General features: G+C 37.3%; 1 protein-coding gene across 1 annotated transcript in view; it reads left to right on the forward strand.

Annotated features, from left to right (window-relative positions):
• Positions 1 to 24228, forward strand: part of LOC135084812 (uncharacterized) — a 30966-nt gene extending 6738 nt beyond the window's left edge. The window contains exons 2-8 of the mRNA XM_063979552.1: positions 2802 to 2925; positions 7614 to 7774; positions 8899 to 9102; positions 10122 to 10237; positions 10831 to 10926; positions 18805 to 18897; positions 23995 to 24228. Of these exons, the coding sequence (XP_063835622.1) occupies positions 2802 to 2925; positions 7614 to 7774; positions 8899 to 9102; positions 10122 to 10237; positions 10831 to 10926; positions 18805 to 18897; positions 23995 to 24087 (887 nt within the window). The 3' untranslated portion in view covers positions 24088 to 24228. The remainder of the gene's footprint in view (positions 1 to 2801; positions 2926 to 7613; positions 7775 to 8898; positions 9103 to 10121; positions 10238 to 10830; positions 10927 to 18804; positions 18898 to 23994) is intronic.

Below are 24228 nucleotides of genomic sequence, written 5' to 3' on the forward strand. Positions count from 1 at the left end.
AACAGGGCGAGTATGTTTATTCCTTTCACATCATATTATGGACCCTATTGGACAATAATTAAACAATAATTATAATGTAAGAGCTATATGACAGATACGCCTTGGCGTCTCATAAGATTGTCCCCAAAAAAATCACGCGAAATGTATCACACAGCAAACTCTACCGTTTCCAAGATATCTCCAAACGAGTTTAATGCCAAACTGGATTCCAAAGTCATCCTACTTTTACGAAGTGTGACGAAGCTGGTTTCAAAAGTGATATGCGAATATAAACTACTTGCATGTTATCTTGCCGTTAAAAACAGTAGGCATATTTTAAATTATTTTTGCGAGCAATTAAAATATTTTTGAGAAACTCACTGTACAGTTTTCAGTTTTAAAATTCACGGTCAATGTCAGAATCTTATTAATTAGTCGGTTTCTTTTTGATGAATTTAAGATGAGGTCTTTTTAATTTACCAAATTCTGCTGTCTTTTTCGAAAATTATTAAAAATATCTGGGTCTCACCTAACGTGATGCTTTTCTATTTTTAGCAACGTTATAAAGACTTTATATTTGTACTAGCTTTCCGCCCGCGGCTTCGCCCACGTGGAATTTTGACTGTCACAGAAAAACTTTATCACACGCGTCCCTGTCTCAAAAACCGGAATAAAAACTATCCTATGTCCTTTCCCGGGACTCAAACTATCTCTATGCCAAATTTAATCAAAATCGGTTCAGTGGTTTAGGCGTGAAAACAAGACAGACACAGTTACTTTCGCATTTATAATATTAGTATAGAAGTATAGATTGGAGAAAGTCCATGTCCAGCAGTGGATTGGTATATTACGTCGATGGAGTGTATTTTGAACTAGAAATGTGAGGTCATTAGTGTCACATAATGTCAAAAACTATGGTGCATCTTAGCTGACCCCCCGTACTTCGTACCGCTAAATAAAAAATAGCCTGTGTTTTTGAAAGAATTCCTTTAGCCAGTTCCTCCGTGGTTGAGGATTCCGGGTAGGATTGCCAGGTCCAAAAACACAAAAGCCGGACTCTGTGCTTCATTTGGCCGGACATGCGGGGGGGGGGGGGGGGGTGTAATTAGTGAGCTCACGACTGAGTACTATCGTCATCGGTATCATCTTATTCTGTGGCTCGACTTTCGCCTGGCGCGGCAGCCAAATAAAAAGCCTAACAAAAGCCGGACAGGCGGACATCGGTAATTTTGGCCGGACACGCAATCAAAAAGCCTAACTATGTCCGGCTTTATCCGGACGCCTGGCAACCCTAATTCCGGGTGAAGCTCGCTTCCACCTGTGGCCTGATCGTCACTTACCATCAGGTGAGATGAAGGCCAAGAGCTTCCTCGTTGTAGATTAAAAAAAATAGGTAGTTTCGTTGCATATTCAACAAACAAACAATCAAAACTTTCCCCTTTATAATATTAGCGTAGATGAAAAGACGCAGGTAATAATCAAGAGAAGTCATTGTGAAGCCAAACGAAATTTTCAAACACAAAACAAGGTATCAATAAAAAGATAATTCCCTAATCATCGTTACCGCGCCACATCAAAATCTACACAACTATTGTTAGAACAAATCATGTGAAATATCGAAAGTGGTGAGAATCCATGAGAATCAGTTTTCACTTTCACAGTAAACAATGTCGGGTAGGTGCTAAAACGGAAACCTTGCGAGATTTTGTCATTTTCTAGAAATGGAGAGCAAGCTTCCATATTAGGGCTTATTCGAAGACTATAGCTGTTTTTAGTGATATTTGTTATTGAATTAGTCAAAATAGATATTCCATGATATCACATCCACAAGGTGGACCAATGACCTCATGGAAGGCGCTGGATGCAGGCCGCCACCAACCGGGCGATGTGGAAATCATTGGGGGAGGCCTATGTTCAGCTGTGGACGTCCAGTGGCTGAAATGGAAACGTCAAAGCATCATGGATGTGTATAATGTACATTTAGGGACGTAGCAATTATGAAAAACTAGCTCTTGCCCGCGGCTTCACCCGCGTGAAATTTAGTTTGTCACAGATCGTCATAAATTATAGCCTATATTTTGACTCTTACTTACTTCTGGGTTATTAACAATAACATAATAAAGTTTCATCACAATCCGTTTAGTAGTTTTGCGTGAGAGAGTAACAAACATGTTAACATCCAAACATTCATACAAACTTTCTCATTTAAAATATTAGTCATCATCATCATCATCATCATTTCAGCCATAGGACGTCCACTGCTGAACATAGGCCTCTAGGCTAGGCCCCCCCTAGCCATAGGTAGCAGCCTGCATCCAGCGCTTCCCTGCTACCTTTACGATGTCGTCAGTCCACCTTGTAGGTGGACGTCTCACGCTGCGTTTTCCGGTACGCGGCCTCCATTCCAGAACCTTGCTGCCCCATCGGCCGTCAGTTCTGCGTACTATATGCCCTGCCCATTGCCACTTCAGCTTGCTAGTCCGTCGGGCTATGTCAGCAACTTTAGTTCGTTTACGGATTTCCTCATTTCTGATTCGATCTCGCAAAGAAACACCAATAGAAAATATTAGTAAGATAGTAGAATCGGTCTGTCACGTAATATAATCTAAAGGCATAGGGTTGGGACCCCTAGTTAGGTTTCATTGGAGGGAAACTGTAGATCCTATCTACACAGGAGTTGCAGCAGTGGGAAAGAGAGGTGGGGATAGTTCCGTATCGTAGCTATTCGGGAGTTTCAATGGTTGAATTAGCTCTATTAGGGAAGCTGTAGTTATTTCATAGACTAAGAATTAGTAAACTTAATACCTTCTCCATCTTTCCAGAGGCAGCTGATGCTGAAGTAGCAGCTTCAGGAAGGTCCCTGGACCAGATGCCGTCCAGGATCGGCATGCAAGTCGAAGACTCCTTGAACTCCTTGGTGGAGATCGTCAGCCATGGAGTGGCGAGGTAACTAAATGCAGAATATTTAGCTATTTAGAAATGTCTTTAAGAGATCTTTTTTTTTTTGGACATGGACATGGACTTTTTTATGGACAGGAACATGAAAATGGTCACTCACTCATCACGAAATCTCAGAAGGACATGTGCTAGAAGTCTCAAATTGGGGTTCCTCCTCATCCTTTTAGAACATAGGTGCTCATTGAGACGGGATTTTGCAAAATTCAACCCCTAAGGGAAGGCACAAAATCGCAGGCTGCCGCTAGTCTTATTCAATACAACACTACCAACTACCAAGTTCAAAATTGTGTTTTCAAACCATTTAGGAAACCATTGAAATACATACAAAATTTCCAAATCTGTCCAGCCATTTAGGTTAGGTTACAAACACACGTTTACGCCTATTTCGACTCATCCTGTGAATGTAGTAGTAAGTAAAAGCCTCCCCAACTCGTCTCGCCAGTGTGGGGAGTGCAGGCCAAATCCTACATTTGCCTGCAAAATACAGAGGATAGTGCTCCAATGGAGACTAAATGACCTGATGATGATCATTGAAATTTGTGGTCCAAGATTTCTTCCTTCTTTCTCTAAAGCTTTTCCATAAAATTACTATTTCCACCTCTCGATCCCACCGCTGCAACTCCTGTGTAGCCAGCTTGACCGCCATTAAAAACCCATCTAAAGTCCGGTCGCCGAGCACATTCGCGACAGCAATATAATTACGCGCGAGCAATAAGGATGGGTAGCTTGGGGTCATTGGACGAAATTCTACGTGCTCGGCGACCGGACTTTAGTGAAGGTTAAGTTTTTCCCGAGGGAAAGCTAAACTGTCATTGGACCCGCAACTAAATTAATCAGAAGAACATAGGAGGAGTTCGAAGTTAAGGTTCTTCCCTCCAGTGCAAAGCGGATGACAGGTGACAAACAAAGGTTTAGTTACCTTAAAGAAACGATATTATACACTACAGCATTTTCATAGCGTATCAATTACTATTCAATGAAGACCACCCACGTAATCTGAGTCACCTGCTCCAAAAACTAACTCTCACTTTTCAAACTCGAAGTTAAAGTAAACATATACCAGTGCCCGCGCATGCCTTTTCTCTGACACACTTAAAACATCCTGTTCTCTCGCTTCCTTATACGAGAACTATTTGAGAGCGAGCGAGACGGGTGAATTAGGCATTTTTATATCTTCATCTTAATTAGTGTGGAATTCGGGTAATTGCTTTTTTAAATAAATCAGAAAGGTCAGTCGTTTGTATGTCATGATAAGAATTTGAGGTTCTAGGTTCGATTCTCTGCGAGGCCCAATAAACCTGTTTTGACTATATTATAGATGACCCACGCTGAACTGTCCCACCAAACTCAATGACAGGGGGGCGCTACCATTTTTCAACTATATGGTTTCCAACATGGCAAAAATCGGAACCAGCGATCCGGTATTGACGGTGGCGCCCCACTGTCAATGTCATGGATAGAACAGTTCAGTATTTTGGAACTATAGTAAATATGGTTTTGTCACCTGTCATCCAATTTGCTATAGAGAGAAGTCAAACCTTAACTTCAAACTTCTCCTACGAGTATGTTCTTCTAATTAATTTCGTTGCGGGTCGAATGACAGTTAAACTTTCCTCCGGGACAACAAACGTGACCTTCACTGGTTGGTAGGGTTTTTATTGGCGGTCAAGCTGTAGATCCTGGCTACACAGGAGTTGCAGCGGTGGGAACGAGAGGTGGAAATAGTCACTTAAATATGGACTTTGGAAAAGAAGCAGTTGAAATAGGAGATGAAATCTTATAATTGCAAATATAAAAGTAGCGTCCGTCGGTTTGTCACAGACAGTCTTTACCGCGCGCATGTCCTCCAAAAACTAAAATAAAAACTATTCTATATTTTTTCCTGGGTCCCTATCTATCTATCTATCTTTATACCAAATTTTACCTAAATCTGTTCAGTGGTTTATTAAATAAATATTTTGAACGAAAAAGCGCGCACAATATATTTTTTCCGTGTCAAAAAACCAAAAGTCACAAGCAAAAGTTGCTTTTTTAAATAGAGTGTGTCTCTACAAATAAATGCAATACACTCTTAAGTAGCCAAATAGGCTTCGTCACGGTCATAATAGTATCTATTGACTATTGACAGCACTCGTCTTTAGTAAGTCTTTGTGTGGGCCCATTCACGCACAGAACACCATAAAGCATGGCCAATCGGTACAGTCATCGGACATAGTGTAGGAAAAGATAAGTAGGTTATTGTATTGGCAGTAATTTCCAAAAAATAGAAAAACTTGATAAAAAGAAGAAAGAACATTAAAATCAATTTTGACCTCTAGTGGCACTTATGAACGTCAAAAAACAGTAAAAAAAGAAAGGTAGCCCTTAAAGGGCACTTTATATGTCTCCTTATCTTTTGGGCCCTACCAGCGCTTCGAGAGAAACATATGTGGCAAGTACCGGAACAAACTCAGTCACCACTAATTGCCAGTAATTATTAATAATGAGGCTCTACTAATATATTCATGTTAATAATCACTTTTCTAAATAACAAATTGTAGAAATTACTATGTTTTTGTTTTTCAAATTGTTAGGTCATGAGAAAATAAATTCATATTCCTACGAAAATCGTTATGAAAATTCCTATGAACACCATCATTTCCACGATACCTGTGTAACTTAATTAGATTACCAATAATTAAGTAAATCATTTCTATAAATACCCTGCGGCTTATTACAAAAAGTTAAACGCCTGTTGAACACTTGTTCAAATTGTCATTTATCATGGAAATGTAGTTTTTAACCAATGTTCAACGTGTGTTTACTTTTCTGTTGTAGGTACGCCCCCTTATGTCCTAAATCACTCAAAATACATTCGTCATTCTGTCAACATCACTTTCTACCAGTTTATACTGTGTCCCCAAGAACACGTTGCTGTGAACAGGGTCACTGGGCTTGTGGATCGGGGTTCGATTACCGGCATCGACAATATCTTGGCATGTGTGGTATATGATTATAGTGCTATGGTGTTTTATGGAAAGTCGTGGAAGAAATGGGACAATGATTTTTATGAATTAAACTAGAAACGCGGGAGGTGCCTGGATGCGAGCGGCGCAGGATCGGTCTTCGTGGAAATCCTTGGGGGAGGCCTTTGTCCAGCAGTGGACGTCTTTCGGCTGAAACGAACGAAACTAGAAATATGAATGACTTGTTTATTTCACAAATAGCAATTACCCAAACTTCTCTTTAAGATTTTTTTGCAATGACTCGTGAAAACTTTTTTGAAAGCTTTTACTTCTCAATATAATTTTAACTCTACACTGCTTTGTGACAATGTTGTACATCAGTAATTTAATTTAACCTATTAAATAACTTTACAATAACCTTTTTAGAGATAACGGTAAAGGCAACAGAGTTTGCGGTAATTTATAGCAAGCTTTTTTGCCTAAGAATGAGTTTATAAAATTCGTAAATTTTTGAAGTTTCGTTCTTAAGAATCGCGATTTTTTTGCGGACATACTAAATACATATAATAACTTTTCATACATAGATATTATGGTCATTGCTCATATTGGTCATACGATAACTTCTCATAAATAAGTACGAAGCTACTGTAACATTTATACTGGAAAGTCGACACGTAAATTGGTTCCTGTTAACAAATGATCAAGACCTTTTCCGAATAGGAAACTCGCCAGTCAAGTCTCAAGAGGCTTGAATACATATTTGTCGAGGGAAACTGGTAGGTAGTGGCACGACCACATGCCCTAGTTTAATCAACGGTTAGGTGTCATCGGAAGCACAAATATTTAGTTTTTACCCACATTCTGGTGGAAATCGTGTGTATTATTAACTCTACGTGATCTAGTAGAGACATGGATTTATTTGGACTTGATCGCTGAACACAAAGTTGAATAAAAGCAAACTATTACAATCATAATACATAGTTATTATGTAATCGATATTTGAATTACTTAATTCTGTTAAATTATTGTTTTGTTGGTAAAAGAAAAGTCGCTCTCCTGCTATCTGTGCGCTTAGAACTGCGGAACGGATTTTAATGTGACTTTCAGAGTGATTCAAGAGGAAGGTTTATGTATCAAGGTTTATATGTACTAGCTGTGCCCGCGACTCTGTACGCATGAACATAGTTTGAATAATATTTCACGTTGTTGCAACATTTTCTTTACTGATCCGTCCCTATTGGTTTTAGGGTGATGTTATATGGTCTAAAGTAGGGTAATATTATTATTAGTTAGCAGATATGCTAGAGCGATTGAGGAATTACAACAGGAACTGTCATGTATCTTTGTCTAGAGAGGCTGCCTAAGTCAATTTTAAAATTCGTATCTTTACAACATAAAGATTAAGAATAATACAAATAATTAACCTACATAGACTAAATATTTACAAATATTTACAAATAAAAAATATGTCCCAAGTCGCTGTCCAAACAACGCGACATGGTGCCCAGAATGCTGGCTGCATTTCCACGCTGAATGGCCAAACTGATTCGTTGGCCAAGAAATGCGCCAGCTCTTCTATCACCTGTACAGTCAATCAGCCGCTTGGCTAATTCCCTGTACAGGCGATGAGCACTTGGTCCCCACGGACCTAGCGTCTCGACCCCAAATGGCTCAAACATGTAGGTACTACTAAGACCGTATCTCTCACTCATCCGTTCTTTTCTCCAACAGAGCACTATCTAAGAAGCACGACCACGGTGGCGGCATCGACTCCATCACCATCTCCACCGGTGGGAACAAGGATAAGAAGATGAAGAAGAAAAAGCAGAAACCGCCCAAGATCCACCTTGTCCACCCCATGATGGTGGCGCCTATGCAGAAGGCTGATAAAGGTACCTTACGGGCATAATATACTTTTATTTATTTACTAGCTGACCCGGCGAACTTTGTTCCGCCTTAATGGCAATAAATAAGCAGACTTTTTTTTTATTTCGAACGGGATAAAAAGTATCCTATGTCCTTCTCCTGGCTCTAAACTACCTCCCTGACAATTTTCTGCTAAATCGGTTCAGCCGTTCTTGAGTTATAAGTGGTGTAACTAACACGACTTTCTTTTATATATATAAGATTTAAAATCTTCATTGCACACATAAAAAACAGTGGTACAGTAGGCCTAAGATGCGCGCCGTGATAACTTTTATTGACGTCAATTTGTATGGGCAAAATTGATAAAATGGCGTGATAACCGCTTATCACGGCGCGCATCTTAGGCCTACAGGCGAGCTTTATGCCATGTGGCATTCTCTTCCAGCTAACCAGAAAATTAGACAAAACAGAGAATTTACGTAGGCGGTGCAAAATAGTACAAATACAAACTTTACGTTTAACTTTTAGTTACATAATGTACCATCAGGCACCATCATTTATCATCAAATGACCCGTCTACTCGTTTGGCTCCTGTACCATAAAAAAAAATTTTTCGTATCGTAATAACGTATTTCATCAGCAAGAAGACGTAGTGTGGGCAGGCCCTCTACTAGGTGGACTGACGATCTGGTGAGGGTCGCAGAAAGTGCCTGGATGTGGGCAGTACAGGACCGGTTGTCATGGAAGTGCTTGGGGGAGGCCTTTGTCCAGCAGTGGACGGCATTTGACTGTAACGAACTAACGTATTTTAGTAAAAAAAAAGTTTAAAAAAGTGCAGGGAAGTCGATATCATAAATGTATTTTGAACTCCTCCTATGTTCTTCTGATTCAATTCTTTGCGGGTCCAATGACAGCTTAACTTTCCCCCGGGGACAAACTTGACCTTCACTGGTTGGGTTTCATTGGAGGCCAAACTTTAGAACCTGGCTACACAGGAGTTGCAGTGGTGGGAAAGAGAGATGGGTCTCTAGCTATAATGTATTTAAGAGTGCATTAATTGTGTATTGTAATAGTATGTATAGTGCATTTTTGATTTTGTTTGTCACCAGGTTTCTAAACTTCCTATGAACATAATCCTTAAATTTTAAAGGTCGTGGCTTCGATTCCTCCAAAGTCCAGTCTTGGGTGATCGGGGAAGAAGCGAGGAATGTCCCTCAGAACTCTTCTAGAAGGGGGAGGGGGCTGGTCTCCGAGTTTTGGGACTTGGGCGAGGCAGCGTTGGATGCTGCTGCTGAGCATGCGATGAAGAGCGATGAAAAAGAGGATGGGGTTGCGGATAAAAGCTCTTTGGAAGGTTGGTGATGGGTGCATCTTGATGTATAGGTTATTACTTAATTCATAGGATTCTAGAAGTATTTCATCATTATCTACACGAGACCACCACTTTGCAACGGAGGGAAGTCGATATTATACAGGGTGTTAATTTAAATCCTCGCCATATTTAGGGAGTTGATTCAGTAGCTTATTTACTAATTCTTTTTTAAATGTTCGTTGAAGTCCAAGGATGATTTCTGCGGCGACAAAAATTGGATTAATTTTCGAGAAAACCCTAAAACAGCGCTTTTTCCACGCGGGCGAAGCCGCAGGTGGAAAGCTATTTCCTAATAAAATTAAAATATGTTTAATATCAGTTATTCTTACCGAGTTGAAACATGACAGCAAGCAACGACTACTACAAGTCTCTCAGCGACTACTACTACCTACTGACTACAAGTCACTCAGCGAACTATAGAATAGTCAACAAGGACACATGGAGTGCTGATCTTCATTGAAACTCAGTAAATGGAAATTTTACATGCATCCTGATCATGCATTTTGCATTTTGTTTGCATGAGAGCATGATTTGTCATTGTTATGATACCTAGCATTGTTATTTTAGTTTAGCATGGCACGTTTTAGAAACATGTTTTGTGTGAATGATCAGAGAAGTAACCTACACGAAAATGTTTGCAATGTTTTTTTTATTTTGTCGGCAGCATGTTGATACCTACCCCAAAATGGATTTTAAACTGTATAGACCGTGTCATCCACGAAGACGCGCCCCACCATTCATCCGCAAATGTTTGAGTGTTATCGGCACACGCTTAATCATCCATGAGTGCACACGCACACTACAATAATGATGCTCGGATTGCTCGGATCAAACTCCCCGCACCCCGCGCGACCGAGACGAAAAATTGGTGGGGCGCGTCTTCGTGGATGAAACGATCTAAGTATATGTATTTTTAAATCAATACTTTGAGGCTGGGATTTTTAAGAAAATTATGCAATTGTTTACAGTTTAATCTAATTTATTCTTCTATCACGTTCTAGAACAAAGAGGCAAGAAGAAAAAGAAAAAGAAGGCGATCCTCAAGCTACTGATTCTAGGAGCTGTATTGAAAGCCAAAATCGGAACCTTATTACAAATTCTATCGTTCAAATTACAGGTGATTAATTTTAATATTTAAAAATACCTAATTTACTTAGAACCCTAAAAAGACGAGCTTAGGACTGATATTGCATTTAGGTAACTGTCCACAAGGTGGACCGACGACATCATAAAGGTAGCAGGAAGGCGCTGGACGCAGGCCGCTACCAACCGGGCAACATGGAAAGCATTGGGGGAGGCCTATGTTCAGCAGTGGACGTCCTATGGCTGAGATGATGAAGATGATGAACTGTAAATTTTTCAAGCTTTCATTTCATTTTACCAGTTTTATTCATAGATCCATTTCTTCCATGGGTGGATTATTTCAGAGTAGAGTCAATGGTGTTCGAGGTTGTTAAATTACGATTGACTTGACATTAGAACATTGAGATAAACTTTATCCATACAATGTTTTATTTGTTTACTGCATGGGCTATCAAAATGAGCATAGGACATAAAAGAGATTTAAAAAACAGACGACCAAAGTCAAAAGATCTAAGGAAGTCTTTGAAATTAACAGAATTATACTAGCTACTCAGCAAATAACGTTCTAATGTTGGCTGTAGATTATTCTAGATAACAATGAAGATAATGATTATTCTTCTTCACCAGGTTAAATTCTTCCTCATCGCTCTTATTGGCCTGGGCATCAACCTAGCTCGGCTCTGGATCGACCTGAAGAACAAACACAGTTCGCAACCGCAGAAGGTAAGTTTTAATTAATAATTTACAGGTTTCTTTATGTTAACTCACATAGGTATTATACATATAAGTACATACTCGTTGAACGAAAGTTTTAACAGGTGAAACAAAACAATATAGTCGAAAATAGATGAGTTTTTCGTAAATTTCAAGATTGTTTTCTAACCCATAAAGCCTCGGGAAATAAATTAAAAGATGTAAGTCGTTTTACCTAACCAAAATAATTAAAGTTTTTAGTTAGGATAATAACAATTAAATAAATCAGTCTTTAAAGTAACTCTACTCTCTCTACATTTAACTAACTACAAATAAAATCTTAAATTATAAAAGTTTTAAGTATTTATAACAAAAAATTATATACAGCATTTAAATTTTTGTAATAATAACATAAATAACAATTAATAGGAATTAACACATCTTTTACTTTTTAGTATAACAACAGTAAACATGCAAAATCATTGTTTTTCATTCGTTTTCGTTGACTGTACTTAGTGCAAAAGCCGAAAAAAATATGATATTATTAATTTAAATCGGGTGCGTCGACCACGGGTGGTCTCGCTGACATAATTTGACGTAATAAAAAATCCAGGCACTGACTAAGTTACAAGCTAGACATATAGTTAAATCCAACAGTCTATTTATAACTCGGTAATCTGTGTTCTGCTTACGAGGCGATAACCTCGTACACTGGAGACCTCAAAATTAAAACGTTTACTTTCTCTCACTCTAATTGTTGAACTTGCTGAGATCACGCACTCGTTAAGATCGGTTTGATACTTGTTAAGATAGTCAGTCCGTATTCACAAACACTATGAGGTCTCACAGTGCGCGTGGACGCACAGGGTGACACACGAACCAATTACAGAGCTCTATTCAACGCTGTGCATTCGATTTGCTGCTTCATTTAAGCAAGCATCGTTTGTGAATACGGGAGTATGGTAGGTAGTGATATCCGATACTTACGCCTGTATTCACACATTACTATGAGGTCTCACAGTGCGCGTGGACGCACAGGGTGACACACGAACCAATCACAGAGCTCTATTCAACGCTGTGCGTTCGATTTGCTGCTTCACTTAAGCAAGCATCGTTTGTGAATACGGGTGTATGTAACGTAAGTGATATATGTGTAAAATTGAAGTATGTCTGTTTGCAATATGTAGAGTGAAATATAAAATGGTTCATACATATTTAAAGGTCACCTGCTTTGCAATGGGGGAAGTCGAACAATAACTTCAAACTCCTATGTTCTTCTGATTAATTTCGTTGCGGGACCAATGACAGTTTAACTTTCCCCCGGGACAAACTTCTTGACCTTCACTGGGTGGGTTTTTATTGGCGGTAAAGGTGTAGATCCTGGCTACACCGGAGTTGCAGCGGTGGGAACGGGTGGGAATAGTCCCGTGGTACATATTTACTAAATGCTCATAACAATTCGATACTTCTGCACCTTTATGAGTTCCCTAAAAATGCCCTAGATACTAATAACTAAATTTTGATTTTTGACCTACATTTTGGCTAGTGTAATAGAATTTAGCAGAATATTCTATCAACGTCTCTTTTGCAACAACATAACCTATAATAATAAAAACAATAAGTAAGTAACATACATAAAAATACACACAAAAATAACTGTGTTACCTTTTCATTCCATGAATATTTTTTTCACGACTATAATTAAATAATATCGTGTTTTTTTTATCGTGGAATAAGTGGTTAGGTATGTCTGTGATACAAATAAAACAATTTTCAAGTAAATCAACTTAGAGTCACAGTACATCACTAGTCTAGCAATTGAATTTGTTACACTACAGCGTAAGTAATACTAATTGTTACATATTAAGGTCACTTTCTTTTGGCGCTGTCTGTTTGTGTAACATTCATATGTGAACGACAATTATGGGTTCCGTATGATAATAGAATTTATTTAATCTTGTGAAGCGACTGACTAGTTTTTAGTTTTTATGTCTGTCATAACAACAATGTTAACAGCATTGTTGTGTTCCGGCAGTTAGAGGTAAGATAGCCAGTTCGTCCGTCGTTGAGGATTCCGGGTGAAGCTCGCTTCCACCTTCGGCCCGATCACTTACCATCAGGTGAGATACAGGCTAAGAGCTTCCTCGTTGTGGATAAAAAAAAAGTTTGACGTTAAAAAAAACACTGTTAACTGAATTATGCGCTAGGCCTGTAAAGAATTTTAATTTAAACAGTTTCTTCGTAAAAGTATTAATACTTTTCTTAGAAATCGTATCTACGGAAGGTCAATTACATACAGAATACTCGTTAGAAACGGATATAACGGGTGTCCGCAATTAGTTTAACTGCGTCTGCAATGCAGGATGAATCTTAATCGAATACACGTATTCTCTTACATTCTCTTGTAAGAGAATACGTGCCACAGCTTTGCAAAAGCTTGTATAAAATAAGAAGCTTCAAAGCTCAGCGATTTGATCAACAATTTCTCCGTAAAACATTAAACCTGCAGTGAAATGGTGATTCGCAGATTCCCCCAGAGAAAGTGCACTTTGACCTTAAATTGCACGAAACTACCAGCTACCTAGGGGGAATTATAAAACGAGCGACTAAAAAAAAACTTTGCGACTGATGATGGCATACTGTTTTGATACCTTGAGCGGTATGAATTTGAGTAAGCGAAAAATTTACCAAACTAACGACGAATATTGATCAATAATAAAATCCAGAACGAGCTTACAAAATGTGGGTTTTGATTATTACATTTCAGACATAAAAATACTATCCGGGCGACTAAATTACTAAGTGAGCGACTAGAAATACAGAGAGGGCAACTTTAATATGAAGATACATTAGATTTTTCTAATTGAGGATTTACTGAACGAACTACAAAAAAGTTAATACTAAGCAAAGTTTTGTGAGCTGCTTTATTAATGATTATTGGTTACTGATATTATATTTGAGGTCTCATGTTTTTTATTTTGATACGCTTTATTAATGAAAACTACAGATTGTTACAGCGCGCGAATTCGAATGGGGGCGGGGCGACTGACCGAATTTTTAACAAAATATGTAAGCAAACACGTTTTGGGTCTAGCATTTCAGCTCAAACTAACAACACCGCCACACTGGAAGCAAAACTGATACCTATTGGAAGAAAGAAAATGAGGCCGGCCCGCTAAGTCCAAGCCAGCACTTATCATACAGTGACGATGAGTAGGTAGAGCTCCTCAATCCTCATAGGTACCAATCAATGAACCTTATTAATAAGATTACTTTTTTTTGGGTTGACAGAAGCGACTTATTTTATTTTGTTTTTTTTTTTGTTGATTCGATTAAGAAAATACAAATTTATTTCATTTTTCGTAATATATTGTTTCATTTGATTACCTACCCTTAAATTTTAATGATTTATTTTTTTCGCTACTAGAATAGTGTTCCGTCAAATATTTATTTCATAAGATCATTTTTTATTTAAATTTGGGCTCATAATACGCTGCTCATAACAGTATTTTTCAAAGTAGTTTTTGCATTCGAAACACTTCATTAAAGTTAAAAATACCACTCAGTATAAAAAAAGCATTTGCCAAATATTGAAAAAAATGCAGGACCTAACGTTGACACTCAATCAAATATTAGGTCGCTCAAATATTATGAAGCTTCTCATTTTGTATTTTAAGGAACTCAATTTTTTATTGTAAGATGCTGTTATTTTGATTTTTCGTTACTCGCACTCAGTCGCTCACTTAGTAATTCTTTAGCCCACATTAATTATTTTTGACACTTACAACATAAATTTACAGTCACTCGTTTAAATACTACCCGCTACCTAGTACTTATCGAATAAACCTGTGCTTTTGTAGAATATTCAATGCTGCTGTTGTTTAAATTGATTAAACAATGTTTCTTTGAAACTGTATGACCTTGTTGCTCTAGAATCTGTAAAATAATGAGGCGAAAGTAAGTCTTTTTGTTCGTTTATAAATACTCATCGTATGTTTAAAATTGCATATTTTTGTGGTATAAAAAATGACTTTTATACCTAACTAACGTAACCTATGGCAAAGAATGTTGTTTTTTTTTTTTTTCGAAAAATAGCTAGCGGTGAAAAAAATTATAAAGATTGAAACCTTGAAATTATTCTTTTGAATGTTGAAGAGTAAGAAAGAAGTATGTAAAAGACCCAAGTATACGCTAACCACTAGTGTTGCCGATCGATAGTCAACTATCGATAGTCTATCGATAGTCTATCGATAGTCAAACTATCGCATGACTATCGATTGGCCTATCGATAGTATCGATACTGTCGATACTATCGATACTATCGATAGCTCAAAACGAGGCAATACTATTGAATATGTGCAATACTATCGATACTATCGATAGTATTGTTGCTCGTGAAGAATAAACTATCAATAGTATCGATACTATCGATAGTATTGTCGCTTTTGAATAAAAAACTATCAATACTATCGATAGTATCGATACTATCGATAGTTTGGCAATTTACAATAGTATCGTTTACAATATTTGGGTATAATAGTCATTAGCCACAACAATAGGGTTATTGGAATACTTGAATTATTTCATATAGTTAACCATAACATTTAATTATATGTTTCCAAAATTGGCAATACATTTTATTTGCCGTACTTAACTAATGCAGGTAGTTTTAAATACAAGTGAGATTATTATTGTTAGTTACCTATATGTTTAGTTGGTAAGTCAAGCGAAACATTTGAAATATTGTAAAAATGAATTTAAACATACCCAATACTATTGCAAATTTACAGACTATCGATAGTCTAGAACAATCGATAGTATCGATACTATCGATAGTATCGATAGCTTTTTATTCAAAAGCGACAATACTATCGATAGTATCGATAGTATCGATACTATCGATAGTTTATTCTTCACGAGCAACAATACTATCGATAGTATCGATAGTATTGCTCATATTCAATAGTATTGCCTCGTTTTGAGCTATCGATAGGCCTATCGATGGAGAAGGCTTTTTCGAATGAAAACTATCGATAGTTTTACTATAGATAGTTCGGCAACACTACTAACCACTTTATTTCGGAACAAGTAGGTATGTTGCATTTAAATCCAAGTTTCAGCTTCTATAAAATAAAGATCTATCTATTAACTATCCATCACCACAAACGTATGTCCATATACGCGTATATACGATAAACCAATAAAAATTTCATATAAAGTAACCTAAGTAGTACCTTAAATAAATATTTACGAGATAAAATTAGTTATTGATGTTATATTATTTAATTAGTCCAACTAGCCTACCTTAAGTTACAAGATTTTAAAATTGTTTAAAGTAAGATTGTTACTTGTTCTAAAGTTTGTTAAGTATATTTATTGTTTGTTATGTAGTTATAATATTATGTTACAACTACGTAACTGTATTCATATGAATGTACAAGGCGTCTCAAAAGAAAGTTTATATTTAGTGGATCGATTAAAAAAAAAGTAAGCCGTGTATCGAAAAAATGTTTAGTAACTAATAAAGTACACATTTTGGGAATTTATTTCTTAAAAATAATATCGTCTAAATGTAGACCCTCGCGTTCGTAGCACTCATTTAATCGAACAGTAAAATCACTTAAAACGGCTCAGGCAGGTAAATTCAGTGATGGCTGCCATTTTATGACGGATATTTTCTTTCAAATACGCCAGGGAAGTTGGTTTAGTGGCTTAAACTTTAGATTTAAGTTAATTCCATGGGAAAAAGTCCATAGTGGTTAAATTAGGACTGTGTAGAGGCCAATTGATGTCATCACTCCTGGAGATTAATTTTCCAAAGAAAATTTCACATGACCAGCCTCTGATTGGCTTCTTGGGGCTTTAACTCTTGTATCAATTGAATTTTGCAGGAGTGTAGCTTTAGGTCTTTGTGAAAAATGTGGTGTAATGATGATCTATGCACATTTAAAGCACTAGTGCGCTTCCGAATTGAAACGTTCGTGTTGTCACGAGCAGACTGATTAACACTCTCCAGGTTTATACCGTTTTTGATGACCATAGTCGCCCGAATTTTTACTATTCCAGCATTGTGAGGGTCTCTTAAAACTTTTTGGCCCATTTCCTAATAAGAAGTAAGTATGCTTGGAGCATTATTTAAGTGGCGAAATCTACGCGCTACAGTCGCAAAATCACCATTTTTGTAAAATTCTCGCAAGGACAACGCGCGGTCTGCTCCCGAGAAATACTCCATAGCACCTAAATTCCCAAGAGCCAGGCTACTGATTGACATAACCCCCGCACCCCTCGGATTTGTTGCGTTCACGCAATAAGCTAATTAAATGTAAACTTTCTTTTGAGACACCTTGTATAATATTGTACGCCCAATCGGCAGGTTATAGCGGTTGTATGTAAACATTTAAGATCTGTGTTATTGTATTACCTATAACTAACACAATAAATGATTGTTTGATTTGATTTGATTTGATTAAGACTAGTAAGTACGGCCTAGAAATCCTTTTCGCCAATTTTATCGCAGTTGTCAAGGGATTCCTTTCACCTTTTGTATGTAAATACTTTCCCTACAAGGTGAATGGGTCACATATCTATCAATATGCCATTTATATGAGTATTATGTCCTAGTTGCCTATATACATTACAACAACAAATTGACCCATACATTGTTGTGTTAATAATTGTTACTGAAGTTATGCATACAATATTGGCATGTTACTATCCTACGCTATGCAATATCTTCATTACACTGTATTGCTACATTAGAATAGTCTAGAAGTTCGCATAACTATGCCATAGTTATTGCAGACTTCCGTTCGATGCACGCAATAGATTCTGAAAGGCAATACTTAAGTAACTTGATACATTGTCACTGTTTATTATTCAGGCTCATTTAGAATGATATGGAATTTTATGAAAATCCCTACATACAAGATTTTAAACTTTCGCGTTCCATTTCAACTAAAATAGTAAGACACGGGTCTTAACGCGACATTTATTAATGAGTTACATTATGTATTATGTTACTTTTTGTACCTAAGTAATATTTAGGTACAAAAATTAAAATGCCACAGTAGGTATTTAGCTTCATGTGCTCTCTTTTAAATTGGGTCTCGAAGCTTTCCCTTTACAAGTAAAACCCCTAAATTTTTATAATAATCAGTTTTCCAGTTGCATAATTGCCATGTTCCTCTCACAGGTGCATTCCAATCTTCTCTACACATTAACCTACTTCAACTTACACAAACCTGCTATCAATCCCTTCATAAACAATAATTATTCGAACACACCCATCGATGTTAAATTCCGAGTAATCCGCACGATGACCCGACGACCACTTTCTCCGACCTCGACGGCCGAGGATCGCGTGTATTGAATGGCTACTGTCTGGACATCTCGTGGAAAGTTTGTTTGGTAGTGTTCTTCAAATTGAAGTCTTATGGTTTTCTATATTCAATCCTAAATAATCCTAATCCAAATAATCCGTCCATTTCAATATGTTTTTGGTCAAAATATCTACGGTTTTCGATGTTTTTACATTTTCATTTTGTTTATAAGACTATACAATATTAAAGTGTAACCGCATCAAAAATTATGGATAAGTAAGTAGGTATTTGATCGGAAACAGATTCTTTGACAGTTGCAATCAGAATTTTGGACACGGATATATCAAAATCCGTTTAGTAGTTTTTGCGTGAAAGAGTACCTAACAAACATCCAGACATCCAAACTTTCGCATTTATAATATTAGTAGGATTTGCTACGACATCTTTTAAAAATAAATACTTTTTTACTTTACATTAACTTTTGATCCTATAGGAAAAGACCTACCGCTAACTGTAGGCCGCTCATCAAAAAGCCTAGAACTAATCTACAAATAACTTTTTCAAATAAAACATGGTCTCTTTGTTTCAGGTGATATACTATGAGCACGCACAGCACCAGCATCATTATGACCACGAGGAGGACCACGGCTGGGGACCCTGGTCCCGGAGTATAGACCCCGAGGTGAGTTCATATTCTATCCACACGATATGATTCTGTTAAAGCAGTGGTTCTGGACCGCGGACCACTGGTGGTCCCTGGACGCATTCCAAGTGGTCCACGAAGACATCGTAATAAACAAGTGACGTGACGTGGTGAGTCGAGTCAACACAACGCAAACGGCGCATAGTGGGCGAGAAATCGACCTCCCCTTTCATAGGATTTTGAAAAAAAAAGTGGTCCCTGACAAGACAGAAATTTGGTAAAATGGTCCCTCGTGACTTAAAGGTTAAGAACCACTGTGTTAAAGGATGTTTCATGAGGTATTAGGTAATTAACGGTTTGTAAATTTTTATTTATTTATTTATTGACAAAGATCTACCAACAACACATCTTTACACAAACAAGTAATGCATGCAATGATGACAAGTATTTTACGTTGTATGGCAATACAGGGTGTTAATAAATGGGTAATATAATATTTTTTTATCCACAACGAGGTAGCTCTTGGCCTGTATCTCACCTGATGGTAAAATTAAAAAATAATTAAATGAAGATATCAATTTTCTGACTTCACCATACCATTTATAATAATATGCCCATATTAACATGGGCTAGTGTCGGCTCATATACCCATCAAATACTGTAGATAGAAAATTTTACTCAAAGAAAACATTCCTTTATTTTTGAAAAGAAAGAGAACTGCATTCATATTCTATCTACAGTATTAAACAGTACTTTCCCTCCAGGTAGCATTACAAAATTCCACCCTGTATATGTAGTTCAATTACTTCTCTCTATTTTGTATTGCTCGATTATTTATCCTGTATTGTTCGATTACTTATCCCGTATTGTTCCATTACTTATCATGTATTATTCGATTACTTATCCTGTACCTACTACGTATTCGATTACTTATCCTGTATTGTTCAATTACTTATCCTGTATTGTTTATTTATTTATTTATTTATTTATTTATTTTATAGAAACCAACAGCGATACATTGAAAATATTAGTTATAAGATTTAGACTGATAGTATAGCCAATGAAAGGTTTCCCTTTTTATAAAAGTACATTGTTGTTGGGAAAAAATATGAATAAAAGATGTTAAAAAATAATAATAATTAAAAATAACAAAAATTCACAAAGAAGCAATTCATTGCGTCAATAATAGTCAATGGTTTCTGAGTGCCTTAATGACGTCCCTTTTAACTGTAAATTTAGTACTTGCAAAAAGGTCGATGTGTGCAAATTGTTTATTGAATGTACTAACAAGTCGCGACAAGAATGAGTTTCGATTGTAATTTGTATAGTGCTGGGGAGTATCCAACAAAGATACGTTGCGGGTGCGATATTTCGGAGTACGAAACGTGATCATCGAGACCAAGTCCGGGCAGTCAATCCTGCTATTCACTACATCGGACAACAAAGCCATGTCCAGGACAACACGCCTGTGCTCCAGAGATAAGAGGTTATGCTCAATACAGCTTTCTGTGTAACTACTAATGCTATTACGACAGCGAAAGTTGAGGTGATTTATAAATATTTTTTGAATTCGTTCAAGACGGTTTTTGTAAACTTTGTATTGCGGAGACCATACGGAACCAGCATATTCCAAGACACTTCTAACGTATGCAAAATACACCATTTTGATTGCATCGATATCTGAGAATGGCTTACAGATGCGAAGAACAAAACCCAGATTTTTGTAAGCTTTGCCGATAACATATTCAATATGGTCGGATAGTATCATTTTATGATCGAAATACACGCCTAGATCCCTTACATTTAGTTTTCGACTGATTTCTACTCCATCGAAGTGATAACTGTGTGTGACCGGCTTTGGTTTCCGCGTAAATGTTATACACTCACACTTACCTGCATTGACAGTTATATTATTTTGCCTATAGTACTGAAGCAAACGATCCAAGTCCTTTTGTATTAATATACAGTCTTGTCTTGTGTTAACTTTACGAAAAATCTTTTTGTCGTCAGCGTACATCAGATAGCTAGTGTGTTGCATGCATGATCCTATGTCATACAGGTAAGCGCTGTAGAAAAGTGGTCCCAAATGAGAGCCCTGGGGGACTCCGGTAGGTATGTTTACAAAATTCGAACGATATCCGCCTATTACAACTGCCTGTGAACGATTGGAGAGATAAGATTTAGTCCACCGGAGCAAATCACCATGGATTCCGAGTGTTTGTAACTTGTTGAGCAGGATCACGTGATCCACACGATCAAACGCTTTTTCAAAATCAGTGTAGATCACGTCAACCTGCCCACCGCGATCCATATTCTCAAGGATGAAAGTAGAGAAACATGCCAAATTAGTAGTAGTGGACCGCCTTTGCATGAAACCATGTTGATGCTCCGGGATGGAACGTGAGAGCGTAGAATAAATCACGTTATATACCACACGTTCAAGGATTTTTGCTGCAGTGTTTAAAATGGAAATGCCTCTATAATTTTTTATATCAGTGCGTGATCCCTTCTTGTGTATAGGGACTATAAGTGCCGATTTCCATTTGTGTGGAAAGACTCCCTCACGCAGGGAACGGTTAAATATGAGTGTCAAGGGAAGAGCAAGTGACTTAGCGCACCGAGACCAAAACAGAGAAGGCAATCCATCACTACCAGCACCCTTTTTCGTGTCCAAGGTTTTCAACATGTTTTCAACTGCTGAACTGCTTATCTGCACGTTGGAAACTGTATCTATGCACAACGGCTCCGATAGTGGAGGTATTAAATTATTGCTAGGTACACCAAATACACTATGGAAAAAAGAATTAAACGCATTACATATTCCCTCACCTTCAGTATACTCTACGCCCTCTAAACACATTTTTTTGGGGTAGCCCGACCCGCCTCGAGTGGCTTTTACAAAAGTCCAGAACAATTTAGGGTGTGTTTTGATACTATTTTCACAGCTTAATTTAAATCTGTCAAAACATTTCTTTTGAACACGGTGTTCTCTTTTTCGAAGCAATTTGAACTCATCGTAATCCAACATATTTCCAAATGTTTTCCAACGGCTATGAGCTTTAGTCTTCTCTTTTATGATTTTTATTAAGGCCGGCGTGTACCATTGAGGATATGTTCGCCTCCCTGTATTATAACTAAAGGGCACATGAGAACGTACACAAAAGTTGAGTATGTTATACATGGCGTCAACAGCCTCGTCCACAGTGCCCATACACAAAAGTGATTGCCAGTCCTGCTCTAAAATATATGAATTAATACTATCATAATCAGCCTTTCCGAAATTCCGCCGCGGAGCGAGCGTTTCACGCAAAGGAATAATTAATAAATCTAAAACTTCAAGGCAGAATGATGGATGCGCACGATCCTCTTTAAGCAGCGGTACACACGCGGGGTAGATATTTAAAGGTAGATTCGAAAAAGCAAGGTCCAACGTATTACCAGCGTAGTTTTTCAAAGTGTTATACTGTCTCAATCCGTGAAATGTGAGTGATTCTAATAATAGGGTACTCGCTTCTTGTACATCAGTAGACCCCCCACTCATAGTTAGGTATCCGTCAGGATTCCAGGAAAGAAACGGCAAATTAAAATCTCCCAGTAACACAAAGTTATCGCTGTGACAAATTTCAATAACACTGCAAATTTTTTGTCTGATTAAGTCAATATCCGAGGGCATTTGACGTAAGTCAGGTGGGACATAAACCGCGCAAATATGTAAGTCACCACTCGAGGCGCACGCACGCGAAGGTATGGTGACCCACAGTATTTCAGTTGGACCGCATTCACCGAGGTCACGACGCGTAGCACCAAGTGTACGTCGTGTTAATATTACCACCCCGCCGCCCGTACTTTTACCCCTACTAAGCAGGTTTCGGTCAGCCCTAAACACGTCATACCTATCATCACAAAGCTCGCCATCAAAAATGCCACTGTGTAGCCACGACTCTGTCAAAATAATTACATCAAAATCGTTCCCCAGAATGCTTAAACGTAGCTCAAGACATTTTGTCCTGAGACCACGAACATTCTGGTAGTAAAAATTCAAATTATTATTATTAGCCATTATCGTAGACGACTCCAAAAGTATTAAATTGAAAGAACATTAAAGCTCCATAACGTAGTGACAAAATTATACTATAAACGGTTTTATTTGTACCAGTCTCCAAACATACCTTCCTCCGCAATACAATATTACAAAAACATACGCACCTACACTTCATATTTAGAGATAAATAATATTTGTGTTTGATTACTAAGACGCAAACGCATTTAGACCTATGTAAAAAAATATGTGACAATATCTCAACTCGGCCGCTGTTAATAAAAAATATTATGGTTTTTTCTTGTAATAAAGGGTAGAAAATATTTTTTTACGAGTCCGAGGTAACACAGTGGATCGTTTCTAAACTCAACTAATACAATCAATATAACGAAAAAGGGTGCGAGCTTTGTTAATTGTTGTGCTGTGAAATATAACACCAAAAATATACGAATATGTAAATAATATCGCGGACGTGACGTCATAAGTTTTGTTTTAAAGTTAAGTATTATAATGTTCGAGGTATAATTAATTAATCCCATTATGAATTCATAGATATTCGTATAGGTACTCAGTAAGACACAGCCCAATACATAAGATACGAGATCTTCTAAATTATTTAATTGAATTTTAATTAGATCAAAATAATAGATAAAGAAAAAGTAAATCAAAATACCACACGATGCATTACATCTACAGATACTATGAGCACTTCGTCGCACACTCATCGCGCGAGTCTCTTGTACATTCAAACTGCAAGTCATTCGAACTAACGAGCATTGCTCATGCGTAGGCAAAGAATAATAAAATATAGAATCGACAAACCGAGTAAGGAACCAATGAATTGCTTTTACAATGTTTGAGTGAATATGTAAGAGACAACTTAAAAAAACAACAATAACGCACACAACAAACCTTAACCTTAACTTAATTTTAGAATGTTAGTTTAGAATGTTGTTCAATTACTTATCCTGTATTGTTCAATTACTTATCCTGTATCGTCCGATTACTTATACTGTATTGTTGGATTACTTATCCTGTATTGTTCGATTACTTATCCTGTATTGTTCGATTACTTATCCTGTATTGTCCTTCCACAGGAGACAGCGGAACTGGAAGACCTCCCTGCCTCCCCCTACCACGCACAGGAGAGGCAAGACGTCCAGTACCGCCCTCTACTTACTAAAGACTAAAGTCCCCAGTCAGTTAGCTTAAATACTCTTAAGTTTATTTATTTTGAGGCTAATCTTTCGGAAACTAAAAGATAGCGTTTATAGGGAATTTGCATAGTGTTAATAGGCATTAAATAATTAACGCCCGTATTCACAATCATT

Source organism: Ostrinia nubilalis, chromosome 27 (genome assembly GCF_963855985.1).
Source record: "Ostrinia nubilalis chromosome 27, ilOstNubi1.1, whole genome shotgun sequence".
Lineage (NCBI taxonomy): Eukaryota > Metazoa > Arthropoda > Insecta > Lepidoptera > Crambidae > Ostrinia > Ostrinia nubilalis.